Below are 24,150 nucleotides of genomic sequence, written 5' to 3'. Positions count from 1 at the left end.
GAAATTTCAAGCATCTTTTTAAAATACAGTGAAAAAGCAATATTTCAGGTTGGTGTCAATACTCATGTTATGTGAGCATAAAAGTTCTGCTATTTTATATCCCATTCAGGCTCAGTTACTTTGAGCCTTTGTTTGATGTAGATATTCTTGCATGCAGCAAAGAAAAATGATGGGGTTTTTTCTTATGTAAATGATACTTACTTTTGGTGGGTTTGAAATAGTCTATGTGAGAAAATCCTGTGGTATTAAGTAGTAACCAGACCTCGTGTTGTCAAGAAATCATAGCTATGAGTACTAGTCTGCTTATACCTCTCTGATATCCTTCATGTGAATTTTTCCTTTGACTTTACTGTGCACAAACATAACTCCAGATAAAATTTAAGGGTGGTTTGATGTGCAGGACTTAATTCAGGGTACCATTTTTTTTCTGGTTTGATAAACATTAGTTCTGATTATATTTTAGTTACATATTGAAATACCCAGAAAGGTAGATGAGAGATTAATTGCGAGTGTGCTGCTTATGGCCTCCCTAAAAAAAATACACATCATTCAGGAATCTAGTGTGCTTTACTGGATTACCTTTTAAGTTTTTATATTAAAAAATTAAAATTATGTTTATATTAATTTATATTAAGTTTTTATATTTATATTTTAAAGTTTTTATATTAAATTGATTTTTAAAATAAAACCTCTTTAGACAGCCTAGGGTGTTTTCAAAACTGTGTTCTCTTTTGTTCAAGGAAAAGTGGTATGTAGATGGATGCAAAATAAACAAAAATTATGCTGTACAGTCTTATTACTTGCTTTAAGCATGAAAGTCAACTGTTCAAATCAGATTCTGATCAGTTTAATTATGCAGCTATTGTCTCCTTTCAGTATGAAAACTGTGTGGACTTTCTGTGGAGACTTGCCCGTGCTTATGGAGATCTGTTTGAGATGTCTACTGATGCTGAGGAGAAGAGGAAGTATGTTACTGATGGTAAGCAGAGGAAAACCATTTATGTAGAATACCGTCTGAACATAGTGAAACATGCTTTGAATTTTGGTTGTCTTCCAGTGAAAGGAATGTGCAATCCAATACATGGGAGCATTTGTACTGTGATAATGTTTTGTGCAATAAACTGCCACAGTGTACAACTTCAGTTCGTTTTTTTCCTCACTGAGAGATCCAAAAGGAGCAGTATTGTGGGTCATAATCAAAGGCTGTTGACTCTGGATAGTGCCTTAAAATCCTGTATTTTGTTGGGAATTAGATGGATACAGAATGTGAAAAAGCCAGATCCTGTCAGGAGTTCCTCAGTTACATCTTTGAGCGAGCAAGAGGAATAAATAAAAGCTGAGGCTGGGTCAAGTTTTGTTTTTCTGCTTTCCTGTGGCAAGGAGCACTCCTGCATATCAGCAGCCTCTTTTATGGTGATGGTGGGGATGAAAATTTGTGAATCTGGAGAACCTGTTGACGAGAAACAGAAGTATGTGACAATTGATGTTTCTTCCAGGCATCTCTCCCTGTTTATCCTGTTTGACAACTTAATCTCCACAAGGTCCTGGTTTCTTCTTCACAGCACTTTGTTGCTTCTAAAAGCACTGCCCTTTCTTTCACTGTCTGGATGCATATTGGCTTGTGGTACAGTTTGTTTCCCTTTTTGTTTTGGGCTGCCTTCTTTTTATTACATGGAAACCTACATTCTTACCTGTGTCACTGTCCTCTATCAACACACTATACTTAAAATAACCCTTTTTGCCTGTATCTAGGAGTACTTCTCTCTGTCTTTTGTTTCTCAATTGCCTCTCCCTTTTTTGCTGCATCAAACAGGTCTTATAGGTGTATTTCAATTTTGGGTTAATTTGTCTTTTGTGACAAAATAACTTTTTAGTTTTTGTCTGCTTTTTATTCTGTTGGTATTGACATCACAGACAAAGAAGTCTGGATGCTTTTTGCCATTTTTCAAGGCAGTGTTTTTGTGCTGTCATTACATACTGCATAGCTAATCTCAGCTTGTCCTTCCTCGTTCCTTCCTATTCCTATCTTTCTGTCATCTAAATACTTATGAAGACTTGCACTGCCTTAGCTACTAATTGATGCTGCCCTTTGCTCTAGTAGGAACGTGGCTTCTCTGTATGGAAATCCCACAGTGCAATGAGGATTATGACACAAAGTGAATTACAACAGTAAATCCTGTTGTTGGAGCCTTTGCCAGTGACTACATGTAGCCTCAGTTGATGGAAGATAATGGCATAGAAAAAGACAGGGAGAGATGAAGACTGGTGGAATGAAAGTGGGTCTTAGGTGTTGAGTAACCAGCCTAGTTTGGCTCATTCTCCTGAAGTGGGGGTGGTGGTAGCCTTTTTCATCTCAGTTTTTGGAAGTGTTGCAGAAGGATTGAGACTGCGGGGGAGCTGGCAGTAGTTTTGTGGTTATTTTTCATTCCACTGGGTTGGAGGGCTGTGTGTGCTATTCTTTGTTTCTGTGAAGTTAACTTGAAATACAGAAATGTCAGTGTGGCTTAATTGGTTGCAGCTGAGACTCTGCAAACAGCAAGGTCTCATCTGAACTTCTTACTGGGAGCGTGGGTTTGATCAAATCACCTACTGTCAGCTTTATTCAGTTAGTGGAACTTTTAGTTAGTAAAGTTGAACTCCAGGGAAGTCTTTGTGCTAGAAAGGTACTTGAACTAGCTTATTCCTGTGCCCAAACAGCTTTCCTCATTCTTCTGACAGGTGCTTCTCCAACCTGCTTTTAAGGGTCTTCAGTCTTACAGACAACACGGCCTCCTTTGTCAGTCCAGTCCAGTCCTTCCCTGACTTAACTGCATCTGAACTGGATATAAAAAAATAAAATATAGATGTATGTATGTGTGTGTATATATATAGAGAGATATATATGGATATGTAAATTATGTAAAGCCAGGATGTTACATTGTCCATCTAAATGTTTCTAAGAACAGGAAGCAATTTCTTCTTATCTGCTAGGTTACATCAGGTTGGTTTGTTCTTGGGAGTCACCTACAACATGGAAGAGTACAATAAATCTTTTAATATATTGTACTCCATTTACAGGAAAAAATAAAGCTGAAAAGGCTGTTCAACTGGATGGTGGGAGTGCTGAGAGTCACCAGTGGTAAGTTTGAGAAAGTGCATTTTTAAAAACTTGTGTGTATTAATCACATCCAACAAAATGGCTCAGCCATCTTTGGCTCTAAATACTGCCCATAGCAAGTTACATTTATCATACTGCAGTTTGATATCAGTTTCATAAATTATTCATTAGTATTTTTTATAACTTTATGGAACTCTATTATCCCCAGTTGCAGCTAAAAATTACATTAAAGTATTCTGTGAAGCATTTACTATAGAATGTGAGATAACTCAATACTTCAATACCTACCAAGAAAGGTATTATTATTGTTAGCTTTTCCTTTCTATTTTTGCTTCTATGTTCTTCAATAATTTTCTCATTACACATGTAGGGTGGGCTCTCACTAAACTTTTACATAGCTAAACCAAATACTTTTATCCCAGGCTTCTTTCACAATCTAAAAGGAAGCAGTGAGTTCTGGAGTGCAGTTCATTTGAGTCAGTTTTGCCCATTTTGTCTTGCATGAGGGTGAGATGCACTCCTGCTGAGGTTCAGTTGACAACATTTCCATTGCCAATGAAAGGAGCACATGTCAGCTAGCTCAGGTTTAGAGACCTGATTAGACACAGATATTTTCATTTAATTAGGTTACTCTGGCTTGATTCCTCTCTTTCTGAAAGCACTTTACAGCTATTTCTGCTCTTTGCCTGACCACAGTCATGGTCACTTCTTCAGGGAGATGCTGATGTGCCCATCTCAGCTAGAGCTATGTGTATAAACAACTACAAAATCACATGCAATTGATGGTCCTGCCCCTGCCTTCCCCCTCAGCCCACAAGACTGACAAAATACCCTGTTGTAAATATAACTCTACTGGCAGAAACTATACTGACTAAACCTTACATTGTGTTCAGGGAGATGTAGGTGTTCGGCTGGACATCAGATGTGAGATCCTGTACTGGCAGGCACATCTAGTGGGGGAAGAATTATGAGTGTAAGAAGATGTGTTCCAGAGGTTAGCTCAGAAAGCAGAATTGAGAGATTTAAGATGAGAATCTTCTGTTTTGTAAGCTACTGCTTCTTCTAACAGGCAGTGGATTTCTGTATGGTTTACAGTTTTCATCCTTTTTGTATCTGGGTTGCAGAAGGTTTTAGCAGTTATTGTTCATCTGGTGGCTTTCTAGTGGTATAGATGAACAGGACAGATTAGAATGGTTTAATAATTTTTTTCCTGAATGTATTATCAGCTTGTCTTTATTTTCTGAAATCTTTCTGAATCAGTCCATGATTTTTAGTCTGATGCCCCGTAATGATAATGCTAATCTAATTGAGGCTCTGAATACTGGGCAGAATGGACTTCTGTGATACAGAGGGACATTAGTACATTTTTGTGTGGCATGGCAACTATTGTTTAGTCTGTTGACTCCGCAGATCCTTTTCTGCTGTGCTGCTACTTAATCAGATGGACTTTTTTTGTAACTTTTTTTTGTAAATTGTTTTTTTTTTCTTTTTTATTCCTAATAGAGTACTTTACACATGTTTCATGATTGAGTCCATTTTTCAGGTTTATTGAGGCCATTTAGGTTTGCAAATGCATCTACTCCCAGATTACAATTTTATTTCAAAAGTGGATTTTTTAAAATCATTGACTTCATTAATGAAATTACTCCAGATAGTGGATCCAGCACTAAACTTTGTGGGGCACCTGTAATGATGCTGAGGTTCACAGGAACCTGGTGCTGCAACCATCTGTACAGGTGATATAGTCTAAACAGTAATTCCATGGGTGAATCTGAAATCTGAAGATTTCTGTTGCATTCCTCTAATATTCCAGACTTGTCAGAAAATAGAATTTTTTTATATATACCATTTGTTCACAAAAAACTTGTGTTAACTGTTGTGTGTGCTTATGCATTTACAGAATAGTTTATCCAGGAGTGTTTTCAGGTTATGCTGGTTTGCTTGTAATCCCTGCCCTTTCCTTTCTTCTGTTTTTGTAGATGGCAACTATGTTTGCCTTTTTCCTTTCTGTTGGGGCTTTCTGCATTACCCAGGAGACTGGTAGACAGTTATATGTCAGATCTGGATTGTTTGAGTCTGGCCAAATGCAAATTTATCCAGTTTATCTAAACATTATTTCCCATGCTAATCCACATGAACAGGAAATAAGACTTCAGAGAATCTTCCCTGTAGAAACTGCTCTCAAAGTTGTATGAAAACAGAATTTTGCCTCAAGTCATAAATAGATGACTGTGTGTGAACAGAAAACAGTGCAATACAATTAAATCCTGAATAAATGTGAAAGTAATACAAAATCCCTAGTTAATAAGGATGAGAGAGGAAACAGCTGAAAAGAAAAAAATAGAACAAATATTTGTACAAAAAAAGCTGGGATCACTAGCAGGTGGTCCCTCAAGTTCAGAGACAAAAGGCAGCACCCAACCCCAGACTGACACCTAAATGTACCGTCTCTGTTACATGTGTCTACATATGAGCAAGGGACTTGTCCTCCACTTACGGGGGCATAGACTGCAAAAGCTTGTGCCATTTGATGTGCCAGGATATTTGCATGGCATGGCACAGGAGCTTTGTGGGTCTGTTTACTTCCAGGCTGGCATCTGGAAGAGCTGGGAAACCCTAGGGCAGCTCCAGTGGCAGTAGGCACCATGTCCAGACAGGGACCCTGTTTGATCAAGGTTGAACAGGGTCTCTGCTGGCTGTGGTATGAAATTAGGTACACAGATGAGAAGCTCAGCATACGTGCAAGCTCAGTGTGAAAGTAATGCTGTCTCAGACCAAAATCCTTCCTTTTCATCTCACTGCCAACAGAACATTTTCTGACGCTGTATAAAGTAAATAGTCTTGGCCTACGTAAGATGAGCCCATCTGTTCAATAGACAGTTTTCTCATTTTATGTGTAAGGCTATGTCAGTCTGTATCAGATATTGATAAGGAAGCTCATTTTCTGGCCTTGACTACAGAAAGTTCATGTTGATTTCTTATTAATCTGTACTTCGTAATTTCTGTGGAGTTCTGATATTTCCAATCAGCACAGCTGAGGTTTTAGCTCATGTTTGGTAAAGCTGCTATCTATGTTGTCTACTCATGCATTATTTCTAATGTTCTCTTAAACTGTTTAATATATTATGGCTTACTAAATTAGTGAGGATTAAATGATAGCCTATTCTTTTTCTGGTCCTGTTCCTTGCTCTCTGCTTACACTTAACTCTTGGGGAGCTGGGGGAATATAAGCAAAGAAGAAATTGAATTCAGCCTTGTTGTTTTCATCTTTTGTCATTTCTTCATTGCTAATTGTTCTGCACTTTCATTTATGTTTTCCTTCTGATGTATTTATAGAACCTCCTCACATTGCCATATCAATATCCCTAGCTTAGATGTCTGCTTTTGTTTTTAGAGTCAATTACTTTTGGGTTTTTAAATTAATAGAGAATTCCTCACTGGGGCTGGATTAATCTTTAAAAATATTCCCTGATATGGCTAAAAGGTCATTTGCAACTGTGCTTTTGAATATTGTCTATTAATAATACTTCCACAGAATGTTTTCTAACATGACACTTCTTAATGATTTAATTTTCATCATTAAAAATGTACACTGTGCCTGTCCAGCAAGGATTAGGGCTATGGACCTATTTGGAAGTTTCTTTTGAAAGCTTATCCTTGCTGCTTGAAAGCTCCTTTTACAGCAGGTTTTGTCACACCTTGACTGACGTGATTGTCCTAGTAGAATGGACTTATATTGGCAAAAACATCCCTTTTCCAGAGCAGGTTTTTTTTTCTGTTTTGTGAAGTTGCTATAAGGTGTCTGGGAAACAGAACACATCTTATGTGTCTGCCAGAAGAATTTAATGGAATGGTTCCATGAGCAAACTCTTGCTAATGTAGGCCTAGAGTTCAGCTGTCTTGCCTTACTTTTTCATACTTAGTTAAGAACAAAAGGATGCCATATATCTTCCTAGTAATCACCTATATCTTTTTTTTTGTAAAACTCTAGCGTAAAATATATCGATACTCAAACTGTTCAGCTTACTGATCAGGATACTGTCAAGTAGCCAGAATTCATCCTCAAATTAAATTTGATAAAACATATGCAGAAAGAAGAAAGCAAAATATCTTTAAGTAGTCAGGAGGTTTTGGTAATGAAATTTTGCAGCTGCAAATAATTTTCATAGCTTGAATCCAGATTTTGAAAACATGTGAACATACTTAATGTTGTAGGTGCCTTCAGATATTTTTGAATGGTGACCTCTAAAAACTGAAGTAAATGCAACACTGGAAAGGAAAAACATAGCTGTAGCTTTTTCTTATTTGTATGAAGACGCTAAAGGGAGGCAGAGTAAATATTCTGGAGCGATTGGTGTCTTTGTTCAGCTGCTGTCAGCTTTTCAAGATGTGGAAGAGCTTGCATGCAGAAGTTGAGATCATCCAGTTGCAGGTCTGCTTGTGTTTTCCAAGGCTCAAACAAATTTGTTTTGTGGGTCAGTGATTCCTGAATGAAAGCTGTGAATCCTCACAGCTCATCTTGCATCATGGAGCATCTTTGTCATCCAGGCTTTAAGTGGAATTGCTGTGCAAACAATTCAGTGCTCTAGCTGGCTTTCTAGTTGTACTGTTTTATAGCTTTACAGCTACAGAAAATACAAAATGTAGATGCATGTCAATAGTGGTTTTATTTAAAACTGAACAATCACTTTTAAATTCTTTTGCAAAACAGATAAATTTTTATATTTGTGGAGGTTTTGTTGCTGTTTTTTCTTCAAGAGTTTGGAAGAAGTCTAGAAGGTTTCTCTGCTGTTGCCCAGATTCCCCCAATCTTCCTTTTTTGCTGAGGAGGATTTCTTACAGGTTTTGCAAAGAAAGAGAGGTTACTAGGTATGGCCAGGCTTCATGACATTTACATAGAAAGATGATTCTTTGCATTGAGCTTTGGTTTGTTTGCCACAAACCAACTTCATGCTGCTGTTGGGGTTGGGTTACTCTGTGGAACCCACCTGCACATGGTAGGGGTCATACAGCATGTGTCTCATTTAGGTGGAAGTGAGTTAGCAAGTGAAAACCCAGTGGTTTTAAAGCAAGAGTCCTCCTGAACCACAGCTGCCCCCAGGACTTTTCTCTATCATATATATGAGTATTAATAAGAAGCACAATTTTCACAAGCCCTGGGAAGTGGATTCCAGATCTCACTGAGAGGCAACACTATGGAAGAGAATTGATTGGTTTCATTGAGGACATGAATAATCACCATTTGGATTTTTTAGGGATTTTACACAAACTTCCACCAAAAAAATGAGGATGACATATGAGTAACAGAATTCTAGCAGATTATTTGTCAGTTTGGTAATGTGCAGCAGCATAAAAATAATTCTGTAGTGAAACAAAACTCTTTAAAATTATGGAATATGTTGTAGGGTATTGTCATACTACCAGCAACTTTAAAAATTAAATACATACCTGTTTCTAACTAAACGCTTGTAACCTACTGCCCTTAATTATCCCTTATTTAGGCTTACAAGAAACAAATAACTTCCAAGCTGCAAGCATCTGTTTCTATCATGCAGTCTGATTATTCAGAAATTGGTAGTTTGTGCAGAAATACAAGGTTTCCAGTTAACAGTTATTTGCCCTGTATTTGATTCATGGGAACACCAAAGAAATTTTACAGCAATATTTGTTGTTAATTGTGCTTCATCTTAGTCAATAATCTTTAAAATACTTAATTGTCTTTGTAAAAATCATTTAAAATTTCAAATTCAGAAGCCATTTCTGTAAAGCTGTAAGTCGTTCTGTAGTAAGTGGAGCAGGGGAACACTGCAGCATCCTCATGCACGTGCAAAGGAGGTGAGTTTGACATGTGAAGAGATCCATTTCCTGCAAGATTTTTGCCAGAATGGTCACAGAGGAAGTGAAACTGGCAACCTAATGATTCCTATTACATGTCTGTCAAGGAGAAATGTTGTGTAACTGTCTCTGAAAGCTGTTGTTTCACTCTGTTTCCACATTTATGAAGGCTATCCTGCTAATTTCTTCAAGATTTTATTTCCATCTCTAACAACTGTCATAAAACAAAAGGTTAAATTTCTGGAACATGGAAATTTAATGTAGTTTTGGGTTCCACAGCCTAAGAAATGCAGAACACAGCATCCACATGTTCTCCTGGTGGTCTTCTGTGAATCCCATTAACACCAGCTTTTTCCTTGATTTTCTATGATACTGGATGTGTCACAATAAATTGTTAAGGCAGAATTCTTGAATGTCCTTACCTTCAGAGTTTTTAAACCAAGAGAGTGGTTTGTTTTCCGTGTTTTTGAAAATGCCATCTAGGCAAGCATGTGCTGTATCTGATGTTTCCCTGGAGCTCAGCTTCAGTGCTCTGGCTATATTTCTGACAATTTCTACAGTGTAAACTCAGTTATATTCCAAGAAGAAGGAAAAGAAAGACAAGAAAAGAAAACAAAACCCAAACAAGTCTCCACTAATGCAAAAAATACCTGAACACTTCACTATGCACCTCAGGAAGTCTCACTTTGTGTACTGGCAATCTTCCACATTCTCAGCCACTGCTTCCATACCCTCACCCCCATGAGGGTGGTGATATCAGACTGATACTCTACCTTTCCACAGAAACTTAGTATCAGATGCATTTTTGTAGACTAAATATCTTGGTGGGCAACTGGTACAATTTGAAGTATGCAAAACTGTGATCTCAGAAAGGGTAATGCAACAGGCATCATAATCAGTCATTTAAGCTGCGAAATCTCCCTACATAGAAATTTCTCATTGAAATCATGTTAAAAAGCAGTGTGGCTGCTTTGCAGAGGCTGTCAGAAAAAGTAAGTGAAACTGCTGGTGAGTGAGGGAGTCGAAGGCTAAGAAATGATGGCATGCAGAGGGCTGAGTGATTCAGAGGTGTGGAGAAGACTCAAGAACACATTTAGAACTGGAATGAAAATGAGCTTTCTTTTCACTGGGCCTCTCGTGTGCTACCCATACATTAGCCTTTGCTCTTACTATCTTACATGTTGAATGTTTCTCAGATGAAGAGGAGGGAGTGAAAAACAGATATGGAACAGGCGATTTGTTTTCTTTAGTACTGGTAAATATCACAAACTCTCCTCCAGTTTGCAAAGTCTTATAATTTACAATTAAAAGAAAACTTTCATGTTGATACTAGAATGCTAAAATGGAGATCTAGATTTCTAAAGGTAAGCCCTATACCCACACATTTCCAAAGTCTACATGACTTAAGAGGGATTTTTAGATTTGGGATATGTAAAAGGATATATAGAAGAGGGAGGACGAAGCTGAGGAAAATGCATATTATTTCTGATTTTGGCCCTGTGAGATTTATCAGGGAAGAGGTAAAACTTGCTGTATTTGTGTGCCCTAGTGTGACTTCATCTTGCTTTGAGACTTCAAACTCTTTTCTGTAAATCCATCCAATATGGAATAAGCTGTGGTTGCCAGAGTCTGAAGTGTAGGTAGCATTTTTGATATTAAAATTCAAATTGGCTTGATAAAACTCACTGTATCAAGCTGCTGCTCTCTCTCCCTTTTGCAGCAAATAAAGTATGCCCCTTACAGCTTTACCTTGCGTGAATAAATACAGAAATTCTTGAGCACCAGAAGGAAAATGTTAGTTCATATTTTGATCTGGACCCCTCTGCTAGAGGGTTGAGTAGACACCTGGTATCCATCTCTGTCATCTAGAGTTTCTTGCTAGTCTGAGTTTCAATTACATCGTTTTTAACAAAGGGACATGGCACTGACTTATTACTGTGTTTGTGCTTATTAAAGGAGTGTTAATTGTGGATGGTTAAGCTGTATGCTTCAGGACTGTGTTCATTAACTTGTCTTCCATCTGGGATTAACATTGTTTTACTCTGCCTGAAGTACATTATCTTAATTGTGTTTATTTAGATGAACTTGTCTGGGGCTGGTTTTTTTAGGTTACCCAGGAGTAGCATCAGCTCAGCAGTTAGGTCATTCCTAACTGGTGTGGTTTTCTCTTTACTTTTCTCCGTGAAGGCACTGGAAGCAGTATTTTAACCTTGGTGTGTTAAAAGGGTGTCAGGCAGGCAGTGGTTGTGAGGAGAGCCAGTTGCTCTACCAAAAGACGTGTGCGTTTTACCCGTGTCATAGGATATTTGCACATTATTTTGTGATGATCTTTTTAGTATTCCCTCCTGCCACCACGAGATGGGGCAGGTGACCAGGGAGTGCTGGGGCCGGGGCTGGCGCGAAGAAAGACTGACAGGGAACAGATGGAAGCATTTCTAGTTCCCTCCTGCCTCGTTTTCTCTGATCATTTTCTTCACTGTGAGAGTGGTGAGGCACTGGAGCAGGTTGCCCAGAGCAGCTGTGGCTGCCACATCCCTGGAGCTGTTCAAGGCCAGGTCGGATGGGACTTTGGGCAACCTGGTCTAGTGGAACGTGTCCCTGCCCATAGCAGGGGGTTGGAATTGGATGATCTTTAAGGTGCCTTCCAACGCAAATCATTCTATAATGAACAATACCCTTTGCATCTCTGAAAATAGAGTTTGCTTTGTGTTTAAAACTCTTCGAAGAATATTTAAAATGTCTAAAAATTCTGTTCTGGAAAAAAAAAAAGACACTTTTTTTTTCCTTTGCTTTGGGTTTTTTTGGTTGTCAGTTTGTTTTTTTCCAAAATTAAACTCCAACTATTAAATAATTTCTGTATATCAATTGGCTGCCTAGCCCAGTTCCAAAGTAAAAAATTAAAAAAAAAACTAAAACAAATATGTGAAAGACATTTTTGTTTTTTCCTTGAAAAAGTAATGCATATTTGAAGTTAGTAGATGAGCTTACTTTTAATTCGTTGAAAATTTTGTTGGGATTTCCTTCCCCAGAGATTTTAGCTGTAAGTAGAAATTTTTCTTTGAACTGGTTTAAACTAAGGCCCTCTTTCTTGTCACGCACAGACAGGGAAATACTGCAAGATGCTGGATTAGCTTGTTCGCTTTTCATTGTTTTCTTTTGTAGCAGCAATCCGTTTAGCTATGGTATGCTGAGTTTATCTGATTAGCACTTAATGAGTGAAGGGAATAGGGGCAATGTTGCCTGAGTGACTTAAACCTAATAAAGTTTTCAGTACCTTCCCCCTCTTTCTAAATACCTGAACTTTCCTGACCCCCACCCCTTGCCTTTTCCCTTAGTTGCAGCTCGTTCCCATACCAAATGTGCTTCCACTGCAGCTCCATCAGCAGCAGAGCAGCCATGAGCTGGATTTTGTCCAGTGCACATTGGTCACAACATAGATCCTGCTCAACAGTGTTTGACAGTCTGCCTGGAGCGCTTACAAACTCAGCTGCTGTTGTTATGCTGACTTCATTCCTTACCTGGGAACATTTACTGATCAAAAAATGCAACGACCTCCAAGGAGTATTTCTAATGTAAAACCGTTAGGTATAACTGTAAGCAATAAAATAATTTCTTCAGTTTTGTTAACAATGACATTTTAATGAGGATTCACTAGAGCTTGAATAATTATATAAAGAAATTCAAGAAAGCTGATGTTTAGTAATGCTTAAAAACTGTGTGTGCCATGCAGATTGTGGTTCCGTTACTATAATTAATAAGCTTCTTGCATAACTCATGTTTTCCTCTGAACTTCAGCTTTCCCTCTCTTAGGATTATATTTTTTGTTTTAATTTGATATTGCATTGTAAAATATTTAGTAAAAAAGCAGAAATACGAGAAAATTAGAAAAATTATATACATGAGTTTTGACTGCTTAGCTATGTATTTTGTGGTTCTGTTAGTTCTATACAGAAATGAAAAGTTGTTCTAATACCAGGTCCAGGGAACATACAATTGATGTCTATGCAAGAGATTCCTTATGCACAGAGGGTCTAGAGCTGTTGAACTAATAGGAAGAAAGGAGTAGAAATTTAGGTGGAGTATCAATAAGACAGCAGTGGTGCTTAGGAGTTCTGAGTCTTTATAGACAGGACCTCTGAAAATGTTTTCAGTTATACCTGTTTAACCATACAAATATTTTATTGAAATCATCTCACATTTCTTTTATCACTGAGTGTTCCCAATTTATAATAATCATAGTAATAATAACAAAAATAATAATGATCTAGTAATAGCAGCAGTGATCCTGTTAAAAGTAGAATGTGTGTGTATGTTTTTAAATATTTCTGAAGATTTTAAAGACTGCCAGAAGTGCAGGAATGCACTGAGGTGCTTGAGAGGGGTAGAAGACAACTGTAAACATCTTTGAGTTGTGTACAGCTTCCTACTGAGCACAGCCCAAGTATTTGCCTTCCCGAGTGCAGCTGATGGTGTTCACGTTCCTAGTGCAGAGCACAATGGATCACACTGCTGTAGAACCAGTCTGGAAGTGTTACACTTATGTTAGAACTTTGAGAGCAGAAATCCCTCTGTTTTTACTTCACTCACAGCCTAAATAGTGTCGTTTAAACTTCTTGTTTCCATTATTGTTTTGTTTTGGTTTGTGTATTTGTCTGCTCCTTAATATGTATAGCTTATGCCAAACTTCCATCCAGCCTCTGAGATGGAAAAAAACCCCAGGTGTTAATCTGTGAATTAGATATTGAAATATTTTGTAATTTAATTCAAAGGCTTATTTAAATCACAAAAAGTATGTGTGTGTGTTTTTCTTTTCCCCTCTCAGGTTTGCAATTATGTGTGGCTATATGTCTCAGTTTGAAAGTGTACAAAACAAAATCAGGAATGGTTATCTCTTTAAGGTATGTTTTTGTAGGATTTGGGTCTTTTTTTTTTTAAGCTATTCCTTCAAGTTATTTCCTTATATAGTGTCGAAGACAGATTTTTCCAGCACAGTAATTCATCCTCACAGGTCTGTTTTGGTGCTGAAATTAAAGTGAAAAAGTTATTTTTATGTATGGAAATAGATTATATGCTTACAAAATCTGGGAATTGAGGTAGGATTCTGGGAGCAGCAGTAAGATTTCTAGTTTATTTTGTAGTCAAGATGGGGAGGAAAAGGGAATAACAGTTCTGTTTAGAATATCAAAGCATATGAAATAGTAAATGATGAACTAACATAGTTCTGCAATGTCATCCTTCATGCCACGTTTAATACTCATTTTAACACTGTTCTTTCAAAGGTAATTTTGTTTTTTAGAGTTAGTAATTTGTGTTACATGTGCTACTCTCCCCCTTCTTGTCCTCAGCGTTGCTTAGACGCTTTCCATCCATCCCTTGCCCTCCAAGTTGGTGTCCCCCCTTTCCCGATGTCACTGAGAGGCAGCAGACATGTTCCAGTTCCTGGGGAATGCCTGGGTTGGGTTCCTGTCACATCATGTCTGTGTTAGGACTTGGAGTGTGGCAAAGCTTCCCTGTGAGAGAGCAAAAATTGCATCTGAGCTGTGCCAAGCCAGCTGAGCCCTGAGCACCGGGACAAGCTGAGAACAAAGGGATAATGACAAATAACACAAGTGCTGCAGCTGTTTAAGGATGGGGTTTTAAAAGAGTCCATGGTGTCAGCAGTAGCCTTTTCAGGGAGGTTTTCCTCACTATGTACTGAAATCTGTTGAATTGTTTTGAAATGCGAAGGGTTTGGGGAAATAGTATGAAAACATAGCTCATATCTGAACAGTTTGTGGACAAAATCATAGCATAATAGTCTCTTAGGTCTGTGTAACTCAAGTATTTTTGTCACTGGCTTATTTAGAAAAATAGATATCTGGGGAATAAAAAAGAAAGGTTTGAATGAAATTTATTTTGAGGGACAAATGGTAGAGGTGGAGTAACATAATTATTTTTTCTTCAAACTTAGGTTGAGCAGTAAGAACTTTCTTTAGTAAATTAAAGAGAGAAATAAAGATACTTATGACCTGTAATGAAAATAGTTTTGGAAGAAGGAGCTCACTAGATACTTCCTAGGTTTTATAGTTTCACTATAAGCAGAATAATTTTATTTTTTTAATATCACATTAGAGTAACAATAGGTTGTGTTAAGTACCATTTCACTGGAGCAGTCACATTCCAAGATGGAAGAGACTGTGCTTCAGGGACGGGTGCTGGCATACGAGATCTATCAAAGAGACTAGATGCTTCTTCACTTATTTGATCTGTGGCAGTCTCCTAATACTAACTGTAAATGAAATTAAATTGAAGTTGTTGCCTTCTTAAGACAAAAGTTCTTGAGTGATTTGATTGAACTTTAGAGCTGCTTAGTCATGTTCTAAATACGGTATGCCTTGTTGTATTGTGTGCAATATTGCTAAACAATTTTGTTTGTGGTTTCCCTCCATGAGGAAGGAGTTTGCTAGTTAATATAGTTTTAGGTTGTTAGAAAACAATTGCAACAGAAGAGAATTTCTGAATTTGTTTCTGACTTGCAACAAACTACTTAGAATGTGAAGACACTTGTCAAACAAACATCTAAAGTGATATTAATTTTCTGTCCAATAGGAGCACCTAGACAAGGCAATTGAACTTAAGCCTCAAGATCCCTTTTTATATTACCTAAATGGAAGATGGTGCTATTCAGTAAGTTGTGTTTTATTTATCTAACATATGAATTGAGTATACTGAAAAACGATAATGCATATTTAATTAAATACTGGGACTTAGGACAAAGTAGGTGTTTGTTTAAGTAGGTATTTTGAGCTAAATGAAGCAGAGGTTTACATTCCCTGAATTAACTAACAATTGTGTGGTGCTAACAGCTGATCGTTCCTGTAGCACAGTTAGGTGAGCTGTGCTTGTATGTCCCTCATTGTGTTCAAGTTTTGCATCTGAATGAATGAATGAAAAGTAACTGATATTTGGAAGGGAGGAAGGTCGATCTCTTGATTTCAGTTCTTTGTTTTACCACAAACTTTCTGGGTGACCTTGGGCTGCTAACACAGCCTTTTAGTAACTTTATTCCCCATCCATAACTTAAATTGAAGGCACTTGCATGCTGTGGGATTATGTCTGTGGCAGCAAGGCTGCCATACTGGCTTTGCAAATTCAAGGAGAATGTCACAACAAAGATTCGGGCATAAAAATCCATGATTCACCACAGTGTTTTGCAAGAGATGTAATTTGTGTCCGGCCAGTACAACAGGTGCTTTTGAAGATTATTTCAGTTATATATTGTATTTTATTTATGTATTATAAAGATTATAGTAGATGACATATCGATAAATATTCATATGTGAAAAAAAATAATTGGTTTACAAGTTTAGCTGTTAATCAGTTTTTTAGAAAAATGAACCTTGTGCTTTAGGATGAGAGTTGTCTTATTCTTAAGCCCACATCTTTGAGGGCTCAGTTGGCTATCCTTACTGCTTCCTCTCTGGTGCTTTGAGGAATCTTTGGTCAGAAGAACATTCTTCCATAGTCCATACTGTAAAAGATCACTGTGGGATTTCCAGAATTATAACTGCTAAGCACAGTGAATGCCAGCCCTGCTTTGCAGTGCCTGCAAACTGGAAAGAAGGAGTTGTTGTGATACATTGCAGATTTTGTCTTTATCTTCAACAAGATTTAATGCAAAGTAGTCTTTCAACATTTTTTTAGATCATGTACTTAACTCTCAAAGAGCTTTCAGCAACTATGTTTCTTCTCCTTTGACTGGAATAAGGAATAACACCAACTTTTCCAAAGAGCTTGATGTTCTGCTTTTTGTCACCCTGTATTCTTGAATACCAGCATCATCTATGCAAAAATAAGTTGCTGAAGTTGGTGCTATAGTGTGCTTGCTGTACTGTCCTGCTTCTGAGGAGCATCTCTCTTACCAGTGACTGCTTGGTACTTTTATGCTGTGCTGTGTCCAACAGCTGACTGCAGCTTCTATTTATGTCAAAAGTTCCCAGATGTTTTTCATGGTTTATTTCTCATGTGAGCTGCTGCTTTTGGGAAACATATAATCTCAGTATACTTCACTTTGTTCTCATTGAACTGTTTTTACTTTTGTTTCTTTTTCATGATCATCACCACTTCCTGACTGAGTAATACGTGTGGTTTGTTGTACTGTATAATTAATTGCAAATTCATGTTCCACACTTGCAACATCTATGCATGTCTTCTTTACTAAACATTAAAACCACAGATTAGCATTTGCTGTGGGTAATGGCCTGACCTGCATTTCATTGAGTGAAACAATCTCCCTAAACAGCTGTAGCCACTGAAATATATAAGGATTGATTTCAGATTTCTCTTTTTTCTTTCCTAAAATTCTTTTCTTCTCTGTCTGCCATTACAAAATAGTAACCTGAAACACATAGAACAGATTTTTGTACAAATAAGTATAGGACTGAATAACATTGTAACTTCTGGTGCTGTCAGCTCTTAAAATTTTACTGTCTTTGCACTTTTGCAGTAGCAGGATGAGGTAATTTGAAAACATTGGTTTTGAGGCACTGACCCAGTGAAGTTGGTGATATTTTCATTCGTTTTACCAGATTATATGAGTAGGTTTCTGTGCTGATCCACTAATACAGATCTTGGCCATGCATGTGGTATGGGTAGTCATAGGAGTTTGTGGAAGATGTGACAAATTCTTTAGTCCTGTTCTGCAGACTGTGGTGTTTCATGCTGTGGTAATCACCCCAAAAGAAGACTGTTGGGTGTGGCACAGGTTCTGAATATTTCTTCAGCGTTGGGATTATGATAGAGTGCTTGAAAAACTCATTCAGCACTCATCTATGTGGGTACCTGTAGTTGGAGGGATAATGCTGCTTTTAGACCCTCTGTTCTTAATGTTCAGTCTCAGCATGATTGGGGCTGGGAAGGCTGTGTTGTCCAGTGTAAGAGAATTAAAGAAGAAAAGGGGATGACTGAGGCAAGAAGGTTATTTTTTACAGTGACTTTGGGGTCAAGTTAGTATTGGCCACAATATTTGTTTTTTCTTAAGTATTGCTTCCAAGGGTATTTTTGTCTAATTTTAGTCATGTGTTCTTGTAAGGAAGCAGTGTAGTTAAAAAAGATAACTAGTGTTTGATACTTTACAGGCTTTGGTAACAGTTTTATGAAGTGTACTTAAGTCTTCCTAATAGACATTTTCCATACACTCCCTGTTTAATGTTGGTGGATTTTGCTACTGTCATCTAGCACCTTTTTGGGGGATGACAAACTGAAAGCATTAGGAATTGCATAATAGACTGTAAAAGGGCATGCTTCAAGTGTTGTAACTCAAGGTTACACTTCATTTTCACAGATGAAAATCAGTCAAAAAGATTTTTAGGTAAAAAATATAGTGAAGGGTAACAGGGAAGATTTATTGAAGGCTGAAATCTGTATCCAGAGACCACACACTGTACTAGTAAAAACTATTTGATTTGTGAAGTTTTGCCAGAATTTGACTCTGACTGACATTTCTCACCTTCCTTGGTGTAACACAGTTCTTTGCAAAGAGCTATGGTACGGCACTGCCAGGTTTCTTACTCAGCAGTTATTCTTACTAGGCCAGAAATGAAGCTGGTGCAGTGTTGTAGCACTTTCCAGCAGAAAGGATGAGCTGGATCTTCACTGCCCTCACAGCAGCTGGGATTTGTCTGTGATGCAGAGCCAGTGACAGGTGTGCACCACCTTGTCAAAAAATAAATTTTTGTTGTTTCTTACTTCTCTTACCATTATAAAGTCAGTAGAGCTATACAAAGGAGAAATCACAGTATCACCTCAGCTGTATTAGAAAATTACTTCTGGCATCACAACCAGGTAGGCAAGATTTTCACCAGTCATTTCATAGATGTCATGATGGGTAAAATTTTGCCTGTGAGACCTGCTGCATATACTAGAAGTGAATGGATCTGTGGTGCATGATGTGTATAGGAATTGGATTTATTTCCTTAGAGTTTTGGACACAATTTGGATAAATCTTTATAATTGTGTGTTTGTGGGGGGTTTTTTGTGTTTTAATGTTTCAAATGGCTTATAAAACAGAGTAGTGTCTAGTTAAGACTTATGTTTGTTTGCCCTTACAGGACAGGCACAGAACAGTAAGCATTTGCTTCTGAAACTGGATCAGACTCTCTGGTAAATGCTAGTAGCGTGTTAAAAATTAGATCCCTTGGGATTTTCTTTTTGCAGGTTACATGCCTTGTGTTGGATTTGTCTCTGGTGTATCCCAGTATCTGTTTGGGTTACATCAGGAAACAAATCAATGCAATTCCTTTATGTGCTCTGTAAGTCTGCTTCCCTTACTGGAAAGTAAAAAGCCCAGTTAAGTTGGATAAATACCTAAAAGCCTGTGCTGACTGTCTTGGTTCCTCAGCTGGCAAGAAAGAGAATATTTGTGTTGGAAGCCAGTCTTGTAAAACTGGTGTCCAGTTACCTAATCTCTTCCAGAAGTCAAAACATTGTGAAATTATTTAATACAATTTTAAATTAATATATTGTAATGAAAAAGAAAGAAAAAGTCTGTAGGGATATTTAATTAGGTGCCATTAATATTTTACTGAAGCTGGATCCATGGGGTGATTTTCTGTGGTGGAAGACAATTGTGTGATATGTCTTCAGTGAGCTATTAGCAAGGAAACATTGGAGGAGTATATCCTATAGGGCTGAAAGTCAGTCCTGGATGATTTTTCAATCCAAGTGCATTAGTTCCCTCAGTACCAACATCCTGAATTTGAAAAGAGCTGTCAATGGGCAGGGTTTGCATCTCATAAAAAAAGAAATACAAAAACCCAGCAAGTGTTTCAGTATAAATACATATATATACATATATGTGTGTGTGTGTGTGTGTGTGTGTATAGATATATATAAGTATATATGATTTTTGCTGATCTTAGGCTAAGAAAGAGAAAGGGATGTTAGGAAATCCATTTTTCCAGTGTTTAGGGGAAAATCATACTTTCTGCCTTCAGTGGAAAACGACACCTGATAGGCAAGTGCTAAGGTTTGAACTTTTCATTCAGCTGCAGTTTAACTCGGTGCCTTTCTTCCATCTCTGGTACTAATACGGATTTGGGTAGAATAAGTGGATGACAGCTTGTTCATTGACAGATCCATAGGAGGGGTTGATTGAGACAAACATCTCTGTTTGCTTGGGGATACTGAAGAGTGGCCTCCTCTGGTTGTCAGAGGCCAGGTTGCCATGATGACCCACTCCTCTCCATCCCTAAGGAAGTTCAGGGTTTGGCTGATGGTTCCTCGGGCCCTTTTTCTCACTCTTGAGTGAGTGGGATTGATTCTCCTCATGTATGGCAGCTGGGTTGCAACGTTCCTTGAGTGACATTAAAACCTGATACTCTGTGGAAACAAAGTGTTCCTTGCCGTATTCCTGTGAATTTTCAGGCTGCTGGCAGGACTGACATCAGGGTTTAGGAGACCTAAAAAACCAAAACTCACTTAACATTTGAAAATAATTTGTGGGGCAAAGGCAATCTTTAGTATTTGATTTTTGTTGTTGTTGCTGCTATTACTTGCTGCAGTAGCTGTTTTTCTTACTACTTTCTGCTGTCCTTTACCACTTTTGGAACACACATTAAAGTGAAATCATGGTTCCACTGTAGTTGATGACTGATGACACTTTCTTTATACTTGATTTTGTATGAACCTCCAGATATACTTTGCACTAGTGGAATAACCTTGACTATAGAAGTCAAACTTGCACTACATTACAGCATTCCAAGCAGGGTTTATGTTCCCTATGCTTGCTCACACACACAGAGTACTTAATAAAGTTAGTTGGTTTAGTAGGAATGATGTTTCATTTTCACTGAAAATGGCATAAGATTTGCTCTAATAAATTTATTTCAAATTAAAGACTGTGCTTTTGTGCATTGAGGAGGAGGGTATAATTTCCTGTTCATCATTATTGCTCTGGGACACAATTTTGTGTTTTGCATAAAACATGTCTTTTCCATTTGTCCCACCTCAGTCATAGTGGGGTGCAGACAGACTCAGGTGGAGCATAGTTATGCTATCATGATGAGATTCACTTCACCTGTCTTTAGCCATTCACAAAGTATAATTGTCTGTGCTCCATTTGTAGTTGAAAGAAGAGAAAAAAGAGAAAGAGAAGAGTGTTTCTCCCAGGCTAATGTAGGTGAATACTAATTGCCTTGTGGAATGATCTCTGTCTGTATTGACCATGCACGGAAATGGGGAACTAGCATAAACTAGGCTTTTCCTTTGTGGATGACTGGACTTAGCCGCAGTGAATTCCTCAAGCCAGGGGCATGTAAGGCTGACTGCTCAAAACATTACAGAACTCTGTTTATCAGTGAAATAGTCACAAAGCATAATCCCAGAGAGGGTGCAAGTTAAAGAAAACTCACCGTTGTCGCAGAGTTGTAGAGTCACAAAGGCTGGAAAAGACCTCTAAATTCATCCAGTCCAGCTGTTAACTGAGCACTGTCATGCTCACCATTGAACTGTGTCCCCAAGTGCCACAGCCACACATCTTTTGAACATTTCCAGGGGTGGCCATTATACCACTTCCCTGAGCAGCCTGTTCCAGTCTCTGACCACGCTTTCAGTGAAGAGTTTTTTCCTATGTCCAATCTAATCTGGTGCAACATGAGGCTATTTCCTCTGGTCCCATCACTTGTTACCTGGGAGAAGAGACAGACTTCCACCTTGCTACAGCCTCCTTTCAGTGCAGGTGATTGTCTGTGAAATGTGCTTACATGCATTTCACTTTAAAACATTGTTTTATCTTGGTGGGGTTTGTAAAATAAAAATGGCCAAGTGCATATATGTTTGGGCTTTTTCAAAGTTAGAACAGTGCAGAGCAGCACCCAAGCCAGACAAAATAAAGACTAAAACCTCAGTAAATCAGTTCTGATTAAATCTCTTAAGAAAATAAAAGAACTGCCAGGAAGAACTTGTGTTTTCAACAGTTAATTATAACTGCACATGGAAAAACTGCAATTTTGTTTTCTCACTATTGCATAACAGCAGACATGAGTGTGGTAATTGTATCTGCGCTGTGTACGTGTATCTCCAGGGTGTTACTTGGTCTTGCAGAGAACAGTGTAAGCATATACATTCCCTTTATTTTTTTCCCCTCTCTTCCTCGCTCTGTAAGCTACCTCTATCTTGATGTGATGGACCTGGAAATATAGAAACCCCCTCCCTCTTGCAAAAGAAAAAAGAGCACTGCATCAGTAGATTGGCATGAAAAATCTAGCATTTTTTGTGAAAATTCTTCTAATAACTCTTGCAGAATATGTCTTAGAAACTGTAAAACAGCGAGGGAAATGAAATGTGGAAGGAAATTATATACATAGCTACAATTTGGAATTTTAAGCAGCCTGCTGAAGTTTGTAACACAGCATGAGAACACTGCAGAGCCAATCCCTTGTTGCTTCAATGAAACTCCAGGATTGCTGGACGCTTTTTGTAAAAAACCCTTTATTTCCTTAGATATAATGGCTTTAATGGTGGGATATGTGAGAGAGAATGAAAATAAAGGCTATATTTTCTTAATATTTTTTCTCTCTGGATTATAATTTTTAGTGGTTTCTGTGAGACATTCACCAACAGCATTTAACAAATAAAGCATTGGACCCTGCCAAACAACCAGCAAGACCTGACCAGGATGCCTTGTGTCTCCAAGCAGTGTTGCTCTTATGTAGCTAGAGACATTGGGACCAGCTGAGAAAACATGGTCCTGTGATTCTTCCTGTGGCATGCTGATCTGTATTTCTAGTCCTTGCAATGGTATTTTTAGGGCAGTGTGCAACAAGAAATACACAGAGCTTCATGTCTGTCCAAAAGAGAAGCATTCTGGTTGATGGCTGTGGATAGTTCTGTGTGGGTGGATTCTTGTATTTTGCAGTTATTAATTCACATCTACTGGATGATTGCTGGATTTAGGTGGAGTACGTAGGGGAAGCACCAACAGCCCTGAATATATTGGAAAGCAAGGGAATGAGGCAGGAATAATCTAAAACTATCCAAAACTATTTTAAGTTTTACAGCAGTAGGACCAACTTGACTTCAAGGCCAAACTCTGTTATTTGAATTGCAGCTCCTTCTGAAAAGAGATATCCATATGTGATTTCACCTTCGGGTCCCTGATGAGGGCTCTCTTTTCCTATGTGTATCCTTTGTCTGTGTTGCCTCTGCATAGATCAGGCCAGAAAATACAGAAACTTTTTTTTCCCCATTATTCAGCTCAGTTGTACTCTGTGACAGGCACCATTGGTACTGTGGTTCAAGTAGTTATGGAAAGGAAAAAAGTCTTGACTTTTCTTTACAGTTGTGGTAGAAGTGTCCAAAAGAAAGTGGCTTCACTTCTCCATTTCAACAGGCTCTTCTCTCACACTGCATTTCTTAGCAACTCCATCCTTTGTGATAGATGTGAGGTGTGTTTCACCAGGTTGGGGTGGTGGAGCCAAGTACCAAATGGCAGAAACCAGGGCAATTTCTGTCAGGTGTCAGTATATGTAAGGGAAGAAGTCATGTGCATTGTGTGGCAATATGACAGTTCCCTAAAGTCCTTTCTTAGCAGCCCATCTTGCTGAAAGGAGAAGAGGTCTTTGGCAAGTATTGTTTGTCAGACTTGAATAGGAAAAAAATAAGCTTGTTTCTTAACAGTGGTTGTCACCAGCTTCTATATAATAAATGAGCTTGTTATACAAGCACCAAAAGCACTCACATTTTTACTGTACCAACAGCTTGTCATGATGTTAAAAAGTTGTCACCTACATAGGCTAACATGCTCGGCTGTCTCATGAAAACTTTAACAAGTTTCAAGCACTCTTTCTAGCCTTTGGTTTTAAAAAGGCGAGGTCTTTTTTTGTGTCTAGGATGTTGGTGTTTTGTCATATATGTACATTTTCTTGTTAACAGAATCTAAAATCCAAAAGACTGCTTTTAGCTGGCAATTTGACAGTATAAAGCATTCCTTTACAGGTTCTTTTGCAAAATATGTTGTGTAAGTACAGTGCCCAAGACAGTATTTGCTGCAAGCTGGGAGGTAGCTCTGAAGACTTCTGACTTTCTAATTTATTTTTTTTATTATAGGTATCTCAGTTGTCTTGGATTGAAAAGAAAGTAGCTACTGCTCTCTTTGGGACTCCACCAACTTCAACAGTAGAAGAAGCATTGCAGAATTTCCTGAAGGTGAGTCCTAGCCAAGGGTTTTCCTGTGTGGCTGT

At 38.1% G+C, this 24,150-nt stretch overlaps 1 protein-coding gene across 3 annotated transcripts in view; it reads left to right on the top strand.

Annotated features, from left to right (window-relative positions):
• RMDN2 (regulator of microtubule dynamics 2) overlaps positions 1-24,150 on the top strand; it is a 44,475-nt gene that overhangs the window by 8,390 nt on the left and 11,935 nt on the right. For all 3 annotated transcript variants that reach the window (XM_071575675.1, XM_071575683.1, XM_071575666.1), the window contains exons 4-8: positions 877-979; positions 3,058-3,118; positions 13,755-13,830; positions 15,521-15,598; positions 24,017-24,115. In XM_071575675.1, coding sequence (XP_071431776.1) covers positions 877-979; positions 3,058-3,118; positions 13,755-13,830; positions 15,521-15,598; positions 24,017-24,115 — 417 coding nt within the window. The remainder of the gene's footprint in view (positions 1-876; positions 980-3,057; positions 3,119-13,754; positions 13,831-15,520; positions 15,599-24,016; positions 24,116-24,150) is intronic.

Source organism: Pithys albifrons, chromosome 2, assembly GCF_047495875.1.
Source record: "Pithys albifrons albifrons isolate INPA30051 chromosome 2, PitAlb_v1, whole genome shotgun sequence".
In the NCBI taxonomy this organism is placed as follows: Eukaryota; Metazoa; Chordata; class Aves; order Passeriformes; family Thamnophilidae; genus Pithys; species Pithys albifrons.
Note: the sequence above shows the minus strand (reverse complement) of the source record. Positions and strands in the feature narration are given on the sequence as shown.